This window comes from Sceloporus undulatus, chromosome 3, assembly GCF_019175285.1.
Source record: "Sceloporus undulatus isolate JIND9_A2432 ecotype Alabama chromosome 3, SceUnd_v1.1, whole genome shotgun sequence".
NCBI lineage: Eukaryota > Metazoa > Chordata > Lepidosauria > Squamata > Phrynosomatidae > Sceloporus > Sceloporus undulatus.
The window spans coordinates 164,142,003-164,162,258 of record NC_056524.1 but is presented as its reverse complement, the minus strand read 5'-3'; the positions used below and the strand labels follow the sequence as shown (position 1 = coordinate 164,162,258).

General features: G+C 38.0%; 1 protein-coding gene across 1 annotated transcript in view; it reads left to right on the top strand.

Moving 5' to 3' along the window:
- The window catches only part of CCDC6 (coiled-coil domain containing 6), a 59,465-nt gene that overhangs the window by 32,613 nt on the left and 6,596 nt on the right, over positions 1-20,256 (top strand). Inside the window, exons 3-7 of the mRNA XM_042458260.1 lie at positions 1,749-1,877; positions 8,783-8,886; positions 12,862-13,022; positions 17,960-18,116; positions 18,864-18,964. Of these exons, the coding sequence (XP_042314194.1) occupies positions 1,749-1,877; positions 8,783-8,886; positions 12,862-13,022; positions 17,960-18,116; positions 18,864-18,964 (652 nt within the window). The remainder of the gene's footprint in view (positions 1-1,748; positions 1,878-8,782; positions 8,887-12,861; positions 13,023-17,959; positions 18,117-18,863; positions 18,965-20,256) is intronic.

Genomic DNA, 20,256 nt, shown 5'->3' with positions numbered 1-20,256 from the left:
AGAAAAAGCTTCCAGAAGGTTTTTTCTGTGTACTGTAAATACAAAAGCTGACTATGAATGTGAGAGCTATAGATCTCCCTTTAGCAGTTTGACAGGAATTTCCCAGGTCAGCATGATTTGCATTGTCATTAGAAACACATTGATATATCTGTTTTTCAATTTTAGTGCAAGATGGTATTGATTTGAAATATGCTTTAAACCTGACAGCTTAATTTTTAAAGAAGAGTACATGTACTCATATAAATGAATCATTTACTCAGACTCCCAACTCCTCTTAAAACATTTTTTTTCACAGAAGGATGTCATAACACATTGTGCTTGTCTAAGCTGTAAAATGCCTAGATGGTGCTTTTAGTAAAACTCTGTACTTATTTATTGGGCTTGCAAAGCCACTTTGTTCAATTAGCTTTATGTGGCACAGTAATTGGTTCCATAGATAATGCACTGCAGAAACAGTGAAGAAGAATTACCCTATTACCAGATGTCTTGGAATAGATGGTACTTATTAGAATAACTTTTACAGATACACTGATTGTTGTAGGACAAAACTTTCAGGGATGGTATTCTTAGCTATGGTCTCCTGTGTAGAGAAAAAGAAGCTCAGAAAAGTGAACATCTGTGGTCCATGTTAAGGGAAGAGGTGTCTCAAAACTTCAGTTTCAAGTATGGTTTTGTGTTGAAGAGGATCTTAGACTAAGATGTAGGCCATATAGAGTATACGAAAGGGGTTGGCACTCGTCCTGTAGACCTTCAGTTTCCTATCACAGCTCCAAAGATGTACAGTGTTCACATGTGTGTGATCTCCTTTATACATTTGTTAGGATCCTGAGGTCTACAAACAGGAGCCAGGTGCAAAATAGTATTTGGGAATGGAGAAGAGGGGCTGCTTAGAATTCTGGGACAAGGATGCTTCTAAGCCCAGGAATTTGTTTTCAGTACCAGAACGAATAGATGGTTATCCCCCTCCCTCAGACTTTGTTCCCTCTCAGCCACCTAATTTAGAAGGGGTGACTGTTGCTTTCATGTGATATGCATATCTGCTGCAGATCACTCCAAGGTCCATGAGTAGATTGTAATTTACCTTCTCTACATATTTTCTTTTTTTTTTTAATTGAAAGCAATACAACTTATAATGCAGTAGAATAAAATAAAATTTACAGGCCTGTTACAGACTGCCAAAATAAAGCTGCTTCGGTTCTCTTTGGAGGTATGCTATTTAAATGATGCATGCCTCCTAAGAATCCGGAAGCTGCACCAAAAGCTGCACTCCGGTGCTTAGGAATGGAGTGTGGCTTTGGTGCGACCTCCGGACTCTTAGGACCCATGCATCATTTAAATAGCATACCTCCCAAAGAGGCCGGAAGCAGCTTTATTTTGGCAGTCTGTAACAGGCAACAGACTCTCAGCGTTTGTCAACAAAACACAATAAATGTGCATACATACACAGATTTATTTTTGTATCCTTCGCGTTAAGCTGTTAAGATCCCTTCCATTTCTGACCTACGGACTATCCTTGTTTAAAAAAATGTTCTAGGCTTCCCTTTAATGTCAAATACTTTGTCTCAGTTCAGTTCATTGAAGGCACAATAGAAATGTCCTCATTGTTACAAAATGAATATTTTTTTGTGATTTCATAATTTATGTATTGTTAATATTTGTAATTTTATGAATATTTTGTTTAATGTTAGTTATGCTTTCAGATGTGTTTCAGATTTACATGAGTTTAAATACAGTATCTCTTATTACAGCTACAGCATGAAAAGGCTGAACTTGAGCAACATTTAGAACAGGAACAGGAATTCCAAGTGAACAAATTGATGAAGAAGATTAAAAAACTGGAAAATGATACCATTTCAAAGCAGCTAACTCTGGAGCAGGTAGATACCATGTTATCTATAATGTCCTTTTGTCTGTCAAGCTTTTGATGCTGATCAGAGTGGTGTTGTGACATGGATTATCCAAAGTGGAATTTAACCACTTTTAAGTACAGCATCAATGAGTGAAGAAAAATGTTTCAGTTATATGCTGAGGTTTGGTTCCAAGATCCCCCATGGATAACAAAATCCATGGATTCCCAAGTCCCATTAAATATAATGATATAGTGAAATGGTGTCCCTTATATAAAGTGGAAAATCAAGGTTTGATATTTGTAATTTATACTTTTTTTGAACATTTTCAAACCGTGGATGCTTGAATCCGTGTATAAAAAATCCGTGTATAAGAATGGCTGACTGAACATTAGGTGAAAAGTAACTTTCTCTGTTACTGTAACTACATCTATTTGGATATGTACCAATGGATGCCATATCCTGACAATGGACATGGTCAGAGTCACCTTAAGCTCTTTCTCAATATGATCACCACTTCATGCAGTCCTTCTCTTAGTGTATCAAAAATTCTTTCTCAAGAATATTAAGACACAGAGAAACTAAGTGTGTTGGTGATCATCTTGAGAGAGAGAGTGAACATAAGAGGTAATTGTGATCTTCAGATTCTTGCCATATCCCATCCTGCTTTTATTTGCAGTCTGAGGCCCGTTACAAACGGGCCGTTTTGTGCATGTGGAGCACGCACCAGGGTTAGAAAGGGGCGGTGCTTCTGCACCCCCCTAACCCTAGTGCGCGCTCCGCACGCACAAAATGGCAGCAGCCGTTCCACACGGCCGCCGCCATGAGGACGTCACGACCACGCCGCCTCTATACGGGGCGGCATGGAAGTGACGCCCTCGCTCCCCACCAGGGAGCTTAGTGCGTCCTTAGCGCGGAGCAGGAAGGAGCTCCGTTTTGGAGCTCCTTCCTAGTTTGGTCCGCTGGGCGCAGCCTTCACACGGCTGCGCCCAGCAGACCAAAGGAGAAAGGGGCCAAGTGGCCCCTTTCTCCTCCTCGCCGCCACCGCGGGGTATCCTTGGGGCTTGAAGCCCCAGGGACACCCCTTTTCAGGCTGCGGGGAAGCGGTGTTTTGCCGCTTCCCCGCAGCCTGAAAAGCGGTGGATCAGGGCCTCAGCGGCTGCCTTTCTAACCACTGAGGCCCCGATACACTGGGGAAATGGGCGGGTACAGCCGCCCCAAATGGGCGGTCTGTAACCCACCTCACTCTTTATCACACACACAGGCCCTCAAAGGGCAAAGTTGGCTTTTGAAATAACAAATTGAACTGCACACCTCTCACTACCAGGACAAAAACCATTTCCTCCTTTATCAGCCCAGGACACCTCTTGAGAATCAGTTCCAGGTGGGTCAGCATGCCCAAACCTCCCTGCCCAAATGGTGAAGGAGTTGCTGCTCCTTGCACTGGAAGATACTGCCAGACAACCATGGATTTCCCCAGTTGAAAGGACAGGGATGTGGAGAAAATACGTAGTGGTGTGCAAGACAGGAAAAGTAGGAAACGAGTGGTGGAGATTTGGATTTGAGCATGAAAGAAGCCAGGAAGAAAGGGTTGGGGCTGAGCATAATTGTCAGTAAGGAGGAATTCTAGATGATAGGACTAGTCCACACATGTAGGAAAGTGGTTTTCATATTTCCAAGGCTCGGTATAGATGGGCTCAAAGTGCCAGCCTGTGAGCATGTTCCACACCATGACTCCACCCCTCGTGCCATGATGCCGCGCAACATTCTAGATGGTGTGCAGAATCATGGCATGACGCTGGGCTGATCTAGCTGATGCAGCACCAAAAGGCTGTTCAAAGCCACTCTTCTGCGGCTGCAGCACCTTTAGAGGGCGCCAAAAGGAACTGCATTGAGAATGTGGATAGTATAAAGGAGTGGAATGCACCATAGCAACTCTGATTATTTCATAACTGTTTAATTCACAGTTAGCCTTTTAAAAAAACAAATTTTTCGTGGTGTGTGTGTTTTAACATTGTTACTCCTTATGCTGCTACTTCCAGTTTTCTTAACTTGCTGTCACACTTCTTTTTGAGTTTTGAATTGGGGTCGGGGGAGAATTTATGAAACCAATCCCAACCAGCCTTTGCCCTGGCTGCTAAAAGACAGCCACCCAGTTGTGCCTTCTGGGGTCTAGTTCAGCTGTGGAGGTTAGTGAGGGGGCCCAGCTCTCGTCCTTACAGGGGCAATCAAATGCTGGTATTCCAGTCATCTGATTTATCCACAAGGATGGAAGATTCAATCATCTTCCAACAATTAAATGGGAGATGTTATAGCAGAAGGGGATTGATTCTGTGTATTTTCTGGGTAAATTGCTCCCCAGAAGTGGGCATTTTAATGGATGGATTCTGTCTCATCTCCGCAAGTGCTTTGTCTGGAGTAATTCACCATGATCCCTTCATTACACTTGGCACAGTCCAATTGAGTGTTTTTGTGAAAATAGAATGAAAGTTAAAAGCTTCTATACTTCCAGAGCAGCTAAGAAAGATTGTGTCTGTGAATTGAACTGTGATATAATATTACTTTTGTTTGAAACTTTAAAAGGACATCTCACATACCTGCAGTAAGTCTTTTAGCTTAAGTACTAGGTAATTAAAATTCTGAAAACTAAGAAATACTTGTAGTCAGTAGTCTTAACTCAGATTTCAGGCACAGGATCAGATTTCATGATTTTCTTTATGGATTTCGTTATAATGTGGGCATTGAAACATACTCATTGAAACATCTCTTCATATTATAATCAACAGGGAAGCTAAAAAGTATATAACAACAAGCATGTAATAAGCCATGCTATATGGTAGCCATCTTTCTTGAAGTAAAAGAAAGGGCCTCTAGGTGGCAGTTGCATGCAAGCAGTTTAATTTAAAATGAATTTGCTAGTTTACTGCAAGGTTATAGGACAAGTAAGATCTTTCCATCTGCCCTCATATATTTATAATCTATTTGAAAACCTGCTATGGCGACGGATACTAAAACAGTGCCAGAGTTGCTTACAGAACTTGGAAAAATGACTTTGGGGACTAAACTTCTCAAAGTCTTCCAGCTAACCTGGCTATTATAGTTGAAACAAACAAGTACATCTTTGATTGTGTGTGTTTTTCTTACATGTTTTAATTTTATTATTTTAATTGTATTTTATTGTAGGTTTTAAATAATACTAGTTTGCTTATGTTTTGTAGATCATTTTTTACCAGTGTACCTGAATACCAGATTAACCCTTTTAAAATAAAAATTAATTTTGTTGCAGAGGATATAGCAATGCACAAGACTTACCTACACAAAATACTATTGTTGAGGCTAAAACTCTTTATGTCGCAGAACAAGCGTATTTTGGGTTAAGTTTAAAATGTAAAGTGGTTGTGTTATCTGATCTTTAAAGAGAAGTCATTGGATTGTTTCAACTTTATTTTGTTTTAATATTGTACTGTAAACTGTCATGTGTCTCATATTGTGGCACGACGTCATGATTGGTAGGTAGGGGATAGATAGATAGATAGATAGATAGATAGATAGATAGATAGATAGATCAACAGTTAAAAAGGAAACCGTACTAATAGTATACATACTTGCCTCACCCCTTTGCCAATTGGAAACCATTATTCTTTTTTCCCATGTTTTGTTCTGATGGCAGCCTCTTGTCCTGAGTACAATGAGGACAATCAGTTGTTCTGGCACTCCTATTCCTTTAACTGTAATACATGGCTTTCCATGATCTATGCAGTCAAAGACATTGTTGTTAGGCAGGTATTACTAAATAACAACCAAGAGATGTTTAACGTTGTTTAGAAAGAGTGTTATAGGAGTACATTTTATAGCTAAAGCAATTTAAATTTATAGAAGACTTCTAGCATTAGAATAGTAAACAGGTTTGTAGTCTAGAAGACCTGCACTGAATGGGCAATTTCTCTGTCCAACTTGTAGGGGATAATCTCAGCATACAGCTGATTGCATCTCAAAATATTCTATTTCCTGATGTCTCAGTTTGAACTGGGAGCTTAATAGAGACACCGTCTTGAATGTTTTTTGTCCAGTGCCCCATCCAGCTATAGATCAGATCAAAGGCTCTGTCTAAGCCAGCATCTCTTTCCCACAGTGGCCTGTGTACAAGAGTTCAGGTGTCCCCTCCCTTTTACTTTCCCAGCAACTGATATACAGAAGCACTCTCCCTCTAATACTGGAAGTGATAATATAGAGTCATTCCAACTAGTGTCTATTGACTGTCTGGGCCTCCATGAATTTATGTTAATTCCCTTTTAAAGCCATTGAAGGTGACAGCAAACATGACAGCTTGTGGTAGTGAATTCTATTGCTTAAGTATGTTCTGTGTGAAGATACTTCCTCAGTCTCTAACCATTCAGCTTCAGTTGATGAGCCTAAATTCTAATAAACATAATGCTGATAGATCCAACTGTGCCCTAAAATTTACGACACAATGAGGAACTTTGATCATCTCCCATCTGTAGCACGGTGATAAGACTGTATTAGACTTTGTACACTTACCTCTTTTGTTGATCTGTGTTTGAGCACAGAGATCTCCTGCAGATTTATTTCTCTGGGAATTACCTTGGAAAGTTAGTGCTGAGATGTCACAGAGCCCATAGGTTGTGTTAAACAACAACATACATACTCTGTAGGTCCTTTAGTGGCTGACTTACTCCATAAATTGGAGCCAACATGAATGAGATATATGAAATGTAATTTTCACTTCAGATATACATACATACATACATACATATATTTGTGATGATAAACACAGGAAACAGTGCAGCCAAGTGGCATTGGAGGCATTTGATTTTGTGGCAGTTCTCTATAAAGCCTGAATTTCTGTATGGAAGTTAAGCACAGAGGCTATTCACAATTAGAGTATTAATTGTGTAATCCTGGAGACCTGGTCTACTCCAAGTTCTATCAGTTAAGATTCTAGGATAATCAGGAAGAAATAAAAATGCTTATGTAAAGGAATAACACAAAGTTTGTTCCTCATAGTGATAAAAAATATATGCAGGTTAATACAGGCCATAAAAGCACACAAGTTCCAAAGTACTGTTGTAAGAACTTGCATGTTATGGCAAGACACTTCTTCATGGGCGTAACATATTGGTCAGTTAAATGTGCTCCTTTCCTAAGAGAAGGCCAAATAATAGTTAACTCACCATGGATTTCATAAACTTTACTGATTAGCTTCTAGAAGCTGTCAGAAGGAGTGGAAAACATGCTCATCGGAGGGAAGGAGCCCAGTTTTCAAGGAGGAGCAGAAACTTGCTTATCCCAAAAATGATATAGCTAAGGGGAGATGCTAATGGTAGCTAGCATCTGTTTATCTTTTGAGCTAGGTAGGCCTGCCTTCATGCAAGAACGTAATTCTTTCAGGGCTGCAGCAATTGTCTGTATGCCTTGGAAAGTTTGTTCTGTTGCTTTTCCAGATTTTCCGGGATTGCTCCCTTTACATAGTGATAAGAGAATCAGTGTGGTGTAGTGGTTTGCCATTGGATTGTGACTTTGGAGACTGGCATTTGAATCCCTGCTCAGCCATGTAATCCCACTGGGTGACTTTTGACCTCAGAGGAAGGTTAAAGACAAACACCCTCTGAACAAGGGTCATGATAAACTTCCATGGCTTCCTCACAGACAATCTTCACCTCCGTTTTCCTGTTTTAATTTCCCATCTGATCCTCACTATTCTTGATTATACTAAGAATTCTCAATCTCATTGGGCTATATTTTGAAGCAGTTATCCTTTTAAGCGGTCTCCCTGTTCTGTCTATCCTTTTTGTCCAATCCAAGCATGCCAGTGGGTCTTCTGAATTAGTGTGTGGTAATGGATGAGGTGAAATTTAATGAAATTTAATGAAGTGGGAACACTATTAATGGACATTTCACTTGCACCACTGCACAGCATTGAGCTGAAGGGACAACTGGCCTTCGGGGCTCAAAGTACCTTTTATTCTTTCAGCCTAATATACCAACTGCAACTCTATCTTTGTAGATTACTGACATCTCCATGGTGGAACTCTCTTATTTGGATTATTGCAATCCAGTACACTTGGGACTCCTTTGAAAACAATTTTGAATCTTAGACGGTAATAAAAAATGGAATAGTACATTGTAAACAAAAACTTATCTGTTAATGCTGTCTCATAGCAATGCTTTACCACCAGTACTTACTTCCAGTCCATTTCTACCAATGGCCATCTGTAGGGGTGTATTCCTGCATGGCAGGGGGTTGGACCGGATGGCCCTTGAAGTCTCTTCCAGCTCTATGATTATTCTGCTCCATGTTAAACAACTGATATTCACAATTCAAAGACATAGCCATGTTAGTCTGGAAAATCAGTATGGATAGGGATTTTGTAGCACCTTTCATACGTACTGAATGGTAGAAGTTGGTAGCATGAGCTTTTATAGACTTGAGCCTACTTCCTCAGATGCAGTCAGTGGAGTGGAAAGCCCAGGGGCAGACCTATATAACAGTCTGTGTGGGGGAATGCCCATAGGAATAGAACACTTTGTGGGTGTGGAGATGAGGTGACAATGGTCATCGGGGGATAAGGCAGGAGGAAGGATGTTACCTAAAACCAAGGTGAATTGATAATGATATAAAAGAGTATTGGTATGTAGTGTGGGAACCAAAAAAGAAGACATGATAAACTGGCTTCTGATTGTTGCATCGAGAAGCTAGAGTAGTATACCAGCAGGAGTTCTGGTCTGGGATTGAGGAGATGCAGGTTTGTGAGGAAATGCTATTGAAATAAAAGTTTTCAGTTCATCTCTTACTTTGGTTACAATTTCTTAATGTTTTCTTAAATCATTTGGACTCTAAATATATTGTTGCAGTGTTCAACTAAATTCATGAAAATTTGTACCTTTTTAAAACAATAAACAACTTTGTGTCCTAGCTAAGACGGGAGAAAATTGATCTTGAAAATACACTAGAACAAGAACAAGAAGCACTAGTGAATCGTCTCTGGAAGAGAATGGATAAACTTGAAGCAGAAAAACGGTTTGTCTTTATCTTTTGCTGCTACTGCTGCTGCTGATTTTTTTATGTTATTGTTGTTGGTGTTGTGTGCCTTCAAGTCATTTCTGACTTATGACAACTCTAAGGCAGATCTATCATGGGATATTATTATTATTAGCTAGACAAAATTTGTTCAGAGGGGATTTGCTATAGACTTCCTATTAGGCTGAGAGTGACTTGCCAAAGGTATGCAGTGGGTTTCCATGACCAAGCAGAGATTCAGAGCCTGGTCTCCCAGAATCCTGATCTGATCCAACACTCAAATCACTACACCTCACTATCTCTCTGTGTTTGCATGGCATGTAGTAAAACTTGAATATTTCATTCCCCTGCCCCACCAGGTTTTGAAGCGCTAATAAACAGTTCATAGGAAAACAGCCTCTTTGCATGTGGACGGTTGTGATGGTTGTGTATTACATATCAGATACAGTATACTTCTGATACTAGTTGCTGGGGACCAAAAGGAGGAATGTTCTCTTACTTTTATATTCAACTTGTGAGCTTTCTAGAGACATCTTCTTTGTTGCTGAGCCATAGACAAACAAATAAGATGTCAGTGCAATTCACTAGAAGTCATCCTTAGTGTCTTTTAATAACCTTTGCCATATTGTTACGAAACATGTTTCAAACCCTGGAAATTAATTTTTATGCAGCTCTACTGACTTACATTGATTTTCATAGGAATAGACATTTCACAGCATGCCTTGAATTTCAAAAAAATCTTTGAGGCACAAGAAGAAAATATATTTTGTAATGTGGCAGTTATTAATCTAATTAATGAAAGATTCAGGATGCATGTGATCTTTCAAGTCCCATGAGGTGTCTTCCAGCTGTATGATTCTGTGATTATTCTGCCATGACAATTTTATTTTATATTCCAACACACATAGAGATGAAAGTGCTTCTATTACAGTTTGGCTTTGCAGTAAAACAGATTTTTTTTATTTTTATTATTATTATTATTTTGGCTCTAGTTTCCTCAAAATTTGTTTTTAACACAAAACCGTTCACACAGTTGTTATTTTTTCTGAGCATACAGGATAAGCAAGAGCAGAACATTACTGAGAGTGGGCGAGTGCAGGTGATCATTTGCCAGGTGCTGACTTTAGTCAATAAAAAGATTATGGAAACAGTACATGAAAGAACTGTATAAAAGAAATGACAGGATGACAGATTCATTCAAGGAAGAACAATTTGAAGATGAACATGCAATTTTAGAAAGTGAAGTAAAAGCTGTACTCAGAGTTCTTGGGAGAAATAAATCATCAGGAACAAAATGCATACCAGTAGAACTGCTTTAAGCATATCCACTATAGTATTCACTAAAATCTGTCAGTAAGTATAGAAAACAAGAGAATGGCCCATAGATTGGCAACACTCAATATATATTCCAATCCTCAAGAAAGGGGTCACCAGAGATTGCAGTAACCACAGGACCATTGCATTAATTTCTCATGTAAGCAAAATGATGCTCATAATTCTGCAGCAAAGACTTTTACCATATATGGAGTGAGAAATTCCAGATATTCAAGCTGGGTTCAGGAAAAGAAGAGGCACTAAAGATCATATTATGAGCATGCACTGAATAATGAAACACATTAAAGAATTTTAGAAGAAAATCTCCCTTTACAGATTATAGCAAAGCATTTGACTGTGTAGCTCCTGAAAAACTATGACTAGGTCTTAAAGAAATAGGTGTGCCACAACATTTAATTGTCCTGATGCTTAACTTATACTCAGGATTAAAGGCTACCATCAGGAGAGAATACAGAGAAACAGAATGGCTTTCAATTCACAAGGAGGTCATGCAAGACTGCATGTTATCACCCTGTCTGTTTAATTTGTTTGCTGGGATTAGACTTAGAGGACAGAGGCATGAAAGGAGGATGGAATGTCAACAGTATTAAGAGATGAAGATGACACCATACTACTAGCAGAAAATAGTAAAGGCTTGGAAAAATTACTGAAGAAAGTCAAGGAAGAAAGTGCAAAGGCAAGTTTACAGTTCAATATTAAGAAAACAAAAATAACTACAGTCACCCCTCCTAACTTGCAGATCTGAGATCTGTGACCTTGTATATCTGTGGAGGGGTGACGTCCGCTATTTTCAATGGTGTGCACACCCAAGCTGTGTGCAAGGGGTACGCTCTGTTCAAGCCTATGGGGCTTGAATATGTGCAAGCCTCCATTTTAACGGGGGGGGGAGTCCCATAATGGATCCCCATGAAAATGGAGGGCCAACTGTATAGATGATTTATACAATTGTAAACTAGACTATGAAGATATTGAAATAGTTCAAGATTTTGCATACCTTAGCTCAGTCATTCATCAAAATGGAGATTGCAGTAAAGAAACCAGAATGCTAGGACTTGGGAAGGATAGTTATGAAGGAACTAGACAAGATCCTGAAGTGTCAGGATATGTCACTGAATACTAAAGTTATTGTTCCATACCATCATATTTCCAATTTTTATGTATATTTGTGAAAACTGGGCACTGAAGAAAGCTGATAGGAAGAAAATCAACTCATTTGAAATGTGTTGCTGGGGAAGAGTTTTATGGGTAACATGGACTGCTGAAAAGACAAATAAATGACCCTAGAGCAAATAAAACCTGAACTCTCCCTAGAAGCCAAGGAGACTGCCATACTTTGGTCATATCATGAGAAGGCATGACTCACTAGAAAAGACAATAATGGCTGGTAAAGTAGAAGGCAGTAGGAAATTAGGAAGAGTGCATTTCATGTGGATAGACTCAGGCAAGGAAACCATGGTCCTGAGTCTGCAATACCTGGCCCCTGTTGATAATAGCATGGCTTGAGGTCTCTCATTCATAAGGTCACCATAAGTTGAAGTTGACTTGAAGGCACTTAACAAATGCATGTCAAATATGCATTTAACAATTTGGAAAGCTGAGGTTTTCTAAACAGAGGTTGAATGGCCATCTTGTCAGGGGTGCTTTCCTGCATGGACACAAGATTGGACTGGATGACCCTTGAGGTCTCTTCCAACTGTATGATTCTGTGATTATTATGCCAAATGTGGGCTAATTTCTTCCTCCTCCAGTTTTTGATCCCAGCCCCATAGACTTGGACATAAACTATATGGGTTACTAGGTCAGTAGGTGCTTACACCAAGAAATGGGGTTTGGTTCCAGGGCCCCTGTGGATACCAAAATCTGTGGATGCTCAAGTCCTATTAAATACAGTGGCATAGTAAAAGAGTATCTCTTACATAAAATGGCAAAATCAAGGTTTCCTTTTTTTGAATTTATATTTGTTTTGAATATTTTCAAGTGATGAATGGTTAAATAAAGAATCTGTGGATACAGGAGGCTGACTTGACTGTAAACACCAGGTAGCCTAAGATATTATCCTGCCATGAATTAACCAGGTGGTCTTTTTCCATATGTAACAGTAGTGGCATTGCCTCTCACAAATGTCCAACTTCTCATTTTCTTACATTTGTGCAAATAAATTTCTAGTACAGTGTTGTTCAATTTCTTGGAGTTTAACTATGTTATAGGTCAAATGGAAACTCAGGTATTAGCTACAAGAGTGGTCCCATTCAAATGTAGTGGCAAACAATGGTTTGTTATTATGTCCACTAGTTTCAGTGTGACTCACATCTATCTGGTTTCCCACTCTCCTTCCCATGCATTTGTTGATATTTTGGTTTGTGATCAAGTTGCACATGGGAGAGGAGTGTTCAAGCCTAATGCTCATTTTGGCTCATGCATTTTTTACACCAAACCATAGCTTGTCTCTGTATCTGAATTGGACCACCATGTTGAGATTTTTCCACACGTAGATTGCCAGAAAGAACATTGACAGTTCCAGAACATCTTAGTTTCTTTCTTTCTTTCTTTCTTTGGCATAGTATCATGCAGAATTGAAGCAGAATATACATACACACATGTTGGTTTGTTTCAGGGAAAACCTTACTTGTTTTATTTCAGAATTTTGCAGGAGAAATTAGACCAGCCTGTGTCAGCTCCTCCATCACCAAGGGACATATCAATGGAGATAGACTCTCCAGAGAATATGATGCGGCATATCAGGTTCCTAAAGAATGAAGTAGAGAGGTTAAAGAAACAACTCAGAGCTGCACAATTACAGCGTAAGTCCAGCTTACCTTGGCTATGTGCCATTACGCATCTTACAGAGGTATGTTTTTAATGAATTTTAAGCTTTTCAATCTGGAAAGCTTAAATAGACCAGAAGTTCAGATATTTAATTAATAATTTGATTGATTGATTGATTGATTGATTGATTTGTACTATGCAATAGCATTTTGCGGTGTGCTTTGGAAGGGATGGGTTATGGTTTATTGTTTTTGGTTTTTGTTTGTCTTGTTTTATTTTACATGACAAGTATAGATTTCAGTCAGTGTTGCTGAAGATTATACATAATGTTCTGATACCTAGTATTAGATCTTTACATCGCTTTTGATGCCAACACTGTAAAGAACTTGGGCATATTTAAAGAAACCTGAAACAGTTTTATACAAGATTACATGTCATCTTATGCTTTGAGTTGCTGACGTACAAACCATTTACTGTATATTTGTTTCAGCTTAAGTAAATACACAGCATGATAAAATAATATCTAAGGTGCCTAACTTATCAGACTTTTGGCAATTAAAACTGAAAATATTTAAACTCACCCTGTTGCTTGAAACTTGTAAAAATATTATCACTTTCTTCACTGTGTGTGATTGGGCTCAGCACGGTGACACTGTTTCCCAAGATGGTGCCCTCTAGAAGTCTGGGGCCACAGCTTCCCATAATTTCTTCTCTCTCCTCCCACATTGTCCCAGTGGCTATGCTGGCTGGGGAGGAAGGGAGTTGTAATCAAAATACATTTAGAGTGCCATCTTAAGAAGGCTGTGCTATGATCCTGGATTTTACATGCTTCTACCTTGCTTCCCTTCACTGATTTTTTTTTTCTTCCAAGACTGGATATGCATTGGTAGCAGTGAAGACATAATGGGTCTGAAATGCTGTAATTCCTTTGTGCTACCAAAGAGCACAATCCACGTCCTCTGATCATACAACCCACATACACTCTGCATTACTTATATCTGCTTAGCGACAAAGGGAGAGGACTACTTGTGTAGAGATTAAAGGAGTGTTCACACATGGTATTCTACATGCGTTCACACTGCTGAGATGTGTGTGAGAATCTTTGTACCTGTGTACATTCCTGATTTGTACTGAGGTACAATAATCTTAAATGTAGAGTGCAGAACAAGTGTACAGCTACACCTGGGTAGAATAAATCCACTACTGAATGTTGTAATGAAAATTCTAATTGTGAACAGAGAAGCAATCTGCATACATAGGCTGTACTTTTGTTGTGTAACTGGTGGACACTATTATGAAAGATTATTTAACTTGAATATAATGACTCACAACTTAATACGAATTTGCTGTGCTAGTTACGATGTGTCAGATGCCCCAAACTTTCTAGAAATTGACTTGGAGGAACAGTGTTTCACCATGAGAAGGTTATGTTAATATTGTCATGATAGTGAATGAATTTATTATTACAGTATACAGCCAGCATAAAATAATAAAATGGTTACAAAAATTACCTTACATCCAGTTAGAAACATTTATATTCCAGCATATCATATAAACATTATATTCCAGCATATCATGTAAATGCATGAGTACATACAAATGTTGAGGATAAAACTTTGAGCTGTGTTCTTGGAAGAATTTAGGAATACACTAAATACAGTATATGGCGCTAACAAAAATAATTGATTATCTACTATCAAAATACCTGTGAGGAGGTTATATGATAGTTGCCCTACTAAATTTAGGGAATAATTTATTCATATTGATCCACACGGTCAATCAATTTCTATAAACAAAATCATTTTAAATATAAAATTTATGGCTGTAGTAGATAAAAAAAAGCCGAGGGCATTCATTATATAGTAATTTACTGCATCTGTTTTTAAAAGTTTTTACGACAAATAATAGCAGCTGCAAAAAATTTAGCAACTTTGATAGTTACATATTCACTGCAGTCTGCAAAAAGATAGTCCACATAAAATTTCTCCTGCCTGCCAGGAAACTGTTGATAGTAGTACATGACTGATAGTAATAAACTCATTTTAAATATATGACCTATTTTAAAATGTTTGTAATGCATGCCTGAGAAGATATTTCCTGATTAGAAAAGTGGGCTTTTATTTGATAAACAGAGTGATGAATTTAAATGAATACTATAATTATTTCTTAAAATTCAAAAATATGTTTAAAATAAGATCCAAATGCAAAGAAGGGGACATTTTTAAAGTAATACCAGTACTTTAAAAGATTTTTCTAAAATCATGTTTAAAACCCATTGACCTAAACAGCTAGACTTTTATTGTTATGTGCCTTCAAGTCATTTCTGACTTACAGTGATGCTATCATGGGGGTTTCTTGGCAAGATATGTTCAGAGGTGATTTGCCATTGCTTTCATCTGAGGCTGAGAGCATGTGACTTGCCAGAAGTCACCTAGTGGGTTTCATGACTGAGCTGGATATCAAACCCTGTTCTCCAGAGTTGTAGTCCAACACTCAAACCATTACATCACGCTGGCTCTTTTTAAAGTAATACTTTAAAAGATTTTTCTAAATCATGTTTTAAAACCCTTTGACTTAAATCCAGTTGATAGACTAGTTTCAGTTAACATAGTCCCATAAAATCAGTTGCTGAATGGTGAATCAGGACTTCTGTAAATCCCACTGATCCAGTGTGTCTATTGTATTTGGAAATGACAACTGGATTTAGACTATTGACTTATATTTACTGTAATATTCAGAGTAAGGAGAGGTTTTCTTGCTTGAGTGTTCACTTCTGCATATGATCTGGAAAACAGGAAGTAAGAGCAAGTGTAACCCTCAGTTATGTTGGCAAGTGTACTTTGATAGCTGTTGTGCAAGACATATCCACTGTTTGCTTGTGCACTCCCTGACCTGGTGCAAAGCAGCTTGATAGCAGTGGGGCACATCCCACAGTCAGTTAGTGGTTGAGGGAGCAGAGTGATATGAGGGCACTTTCCAGCCATAGTTGGCCTATGTGTGTGTGTGACAGCTGTTGCCCTCTCATAAAACATAGAGTGTAACACCTAAAGTCCAAGAGTACAATAGTGGTCCCTTTTTCCCAGCTTCCCAACTGCAGCTAGACTATGCCAAGTGCCTCCCAGCCCCCCTCAGCTGCTTTGCTTTCCTCTCTTTATTCTGAATCAGTTGTTTTTAGTTTTGGTTTTAATAAAATGTTCTGGAAGATCAGTAGGACTAATTTTCAGTCTAGCCTCCTAGGGAATTATGTTTTGCTTATCATCATTGTGTTTTAGGCAGATAAGGAGGGGGCTGGATTTGAGACCTTGTGGGCAACTTTGGAAAATTAATAATATATGTCACTTAAAAGCCATAAAACACATTAATCTCTGTGAACTTGCCTGTCTCTTTAGTACATTGCTTTTGCTTGCTGAACTCAAAAGTGTGAACAAGGTCTCTGGGTATGTTTAATTGCTAGCCTGATTTATTAGCAGAAGGATGGAACCTAGTTTTGCTGTACTCTATCTTCAGAATGTTCTGTTCTTGTCCTTGAAAGACTCCATACTTGTGGATGACTTATCCCATCATATGCTGTCATAAAACGATAAATCTTAAGAGCTAGAGAAGTTCTATGAGGGCTTCAAAACTGACATGGTTCCAAAATGGTCACTGTAATTCCTTCCATCAAATTTCATTTCAGTGACTGATTCTTCATTGATATCTTCTCATGTGATCATTCTGACTTGAGAATCTCTTCTATGTGGCCCCCCCCTCCTGAACAGTGGACCACTGGCAATGAGAAGCCTCTTCCCATATGACGAGGGTTTCTAATCTTATTTCCATGCTATGAAGATCATGCCCAAAGGTCTCATAGGCCTGTCCACTGAAGGCAGACAGAAACCAAGATAGTGGAAGGTGTGGCTTCCATTCTCAGTGATGAAACATCCATGGTGATCTTGGATCTATCACCAACTGTGAAGCTAACCTACCTCACTAGATTATGAAGATAAGTTGAGAAAAATCCTTTGTACATTGCCTTGAAGGCAAGCAACACGAATGAAATAATTCCTTCTGCTTTTAGTGAGTTTCGGGATGGAGTGGAATTGTACCCTATCTTAAACTGTAAAAATTGCACTACATTTAAATGAGGAGTTCTGCCCAACAGTTCCCTGCACTTTGTATCTTTTGCTTCTGTCACGATAGCTAGTTACTGTGGGTATACAGGTATCTGCAATATTGCACTTATGGAAAAACTAACAGCACAAGTAAAAGTTTTTTAAAATGTAAATGTATTATATAATTTTTATGGTATTTGGTTTCTATATTTGGAATTTGCCAACAATAATTCTGAAGTTGCTCATCCTCTAAGGCCCTGCATAAATTTTTGGAGCAGTATACTTTCTATCCCCATATGAATAAAGCAAGACATATTATGGCTTATACGTTTATTATGGTCATTTTTTAGCCAGTTACTAATTTGATGCATGGCACATTTATTTTATTCATTTATGGGTAAAATTGCTATTGTATCATCTATGTTTGTTTTGTTTTTAACAAGCCAGCTACTTTTGTCCAGAGAGGGAAAAATTATTTTTCCTAAGCCAAGGCTTGCCAGTGAATTCCTGGCTGTAATATTTGTACCGCTTCAACATGGAAAGTCTCTCACTTCTGTACACAGGGCTGGTTCAGATGATCATCTGATCACCTCAGACACTCCTCCTTCCTTTTCCCCTTTGTATACTCCCAGGTTACTACAAGCTGGAGTTCTTCATTTTTTATTGACAAACTTAGGGAAGTATCTTTGTTTCCCAGCCCAGCTAATGAGACCAAATTGGAAGAAACATGTGGTCTAAGAATCTATCTGTTCAGCCAACTATGTTGTTGTCACTTGATAAAGGCACAATTTGAATTCTGAAACACTTCTCAGTATATGTATTGTCCACAAAACATAAAGCTCAGTTAATTAAAAATGAATTGAAAAATCTTGACACTTCAGATTCAGAGAAGATGGCACAGTACTTAGAGGAAGAACGTCACATGAGAGAAGAAAACTTGAGGCTCCAAAGAAAACTACAGAGGGAGATGGAGCGGAGAGAAGCCTTGTGCAGACAGCTCTCAGAAAGTGAATCCAGTTTGGAAATGGACGATGAGAGGTTTGTTTTTCTGGTAACCTCAGGTGCTCTAGTCTGACAAGCAGGCTTCTCAATTGTAGACAGAAGTATGGAGCTACAACCAAAGGCAACAGTCCCATGTCAAGTTTACTCTCTCCTACATCTTCCCTTACATTCTGCATTATTGTACTGGCCACTTCAATGGGGAGCAAGGGGTGGGGAGAGACACAGTATAAAAGCACCAGCATCCAAAGTAAGTTAACTTGCAGGATGGGGGCAGGTACCTTGTCACAGGACCACTGTCTTTAAAGACCAGATAAATTACATGAAGCCTGCATAAATTTGCTTGTGAATAATAGCTTCAAAAATAAAAAAATAAGAAATAATAAAATTAAAGAAAGCAATAGGCACCATCAATAGAGAAACAGAAAAAGAGTAGGAATGCCACTTCGGAAATGGCATCTGTTGTTCTTTTGTCAATGGTGATATAGTTGACAGTAACAAATATATATATATTTGACTAATCATCCTCATTCTTTGAATCAATCAGAAGGCTTTCTAAAAAAATATTAATTTAATCAAATGAACACTGAAGTTATACTATATACTAACATAAGTTTTCTGGAGGACTAATATAACCCTCTGGACTTCCATAGTTGTTCACATTTCTCTCACACCTTATTGCATTTGTTTCACTATATCTGATAGATGGCAGATGAAAGCCTAAAAGTAAAATAAATAAATAGTTTTGGTAGGATGATAATAATCTGTTTTTATCTCTTAAATTAGATATTTTAATGAGATGTCTGCACAAGGATTAAGACCTCGCACTGTGTCCAGTCCAATTCCATATACACCTTCACCAAGTTCTAGCAGACCTATATCACCTGGTAAACTTTCTAAATTTTGTGTACTTATTGTTAATTTTTAATATAGCCTTAATTATAAATGTAAATTTAACCATATAAATATAATATATTTTGTTTTTATTTGATCTGTTGTATGATTTAATCAATACTTTGTTTGTAATCTGTATTTTATTATTGTTACTAACACTGACCTCTACCATTGGTAAAGTTTTGGCATTTAGATTGAATAAATAATGTACTAATATTTGTACCATTTTTTGAAATGTCTGTTCTTAATACAAAGTGGGCACTTGAAGTGGGCTTTTCAAATATTGAGTCTTTTTTTAACTATCCAATGAATATAATTCTTTCACAGGCCTGCAGAATTCAGGGTCATAAAAACTTTTTTTAAAATGTATGCTGCTTTTATAAAATTTGGCATTCTAAGTCCAGAAATGATGTCAGATTTGCTCCATCAGATACACTTTTTTCACAATTTGCTTTGCTGTTCCTGTGTTGTAAATATGTGACAGTGAAATGATCCTGCAAAAAACTAACCTGAAGAGAGTACAAAAGGGGCTAAAGTCTTCTAATAGACTTTCAGAGCACTTCAATTTGGTGAACACAAAAAATTCACTCAAAAGCATCAATAGAAATCACACTTTACATCAGTGTCTGCACTTAATCCAAGCCGAATAACAACGGAATTGATAAAAATATCAAGTTTGTGAAAGTACTGTGTACAGTATGACATTTTACTGGGGTTTTTGAATTTAGCACCAAAAATATATTAAAAATAACTACAATATTGGGAAAAAGTTTTGCATTGCAAACCTGTGTTATTAATAATATATTACAGCGTTGGCATGCAACATATCACTAAATGAAACTGAAAAAAATTTAATGCAAGGAAGTACAGTAATTTCCCCTCTCTTTAGTAAAAAAAAAACCTCAAAAGTTTCATGCAAATAACTGGGTTAATTTTACTCCCTAGTTTTAATCTTTTGCTGTTATCTTCTAATTACTTATGGAGTGCTGTTTTAGGAATAATATTCCCTAAGAATGAGTAACTTTGAATGAAGGTTCAGGGAGTGGGAGGTCCTGCTTCAGGTATTCTGTTGGCAAACCCAGTCACTCCCAGTTCTAAGTCTGCAGCTTTAGATACGAGTAAATAATGCCACGTGCTTTGTCAAGACCACTAAACGCTATCATTTTGCACACAAATGTTCAAATGCAGTTTATTTTCTCAGTGTTGAAGATAATGTCCATTGCTTTCTTTTTGGGTGTTGGAGTACATTAATATCTGTAAACATAACTTGCCTTGTTTTTTTCAT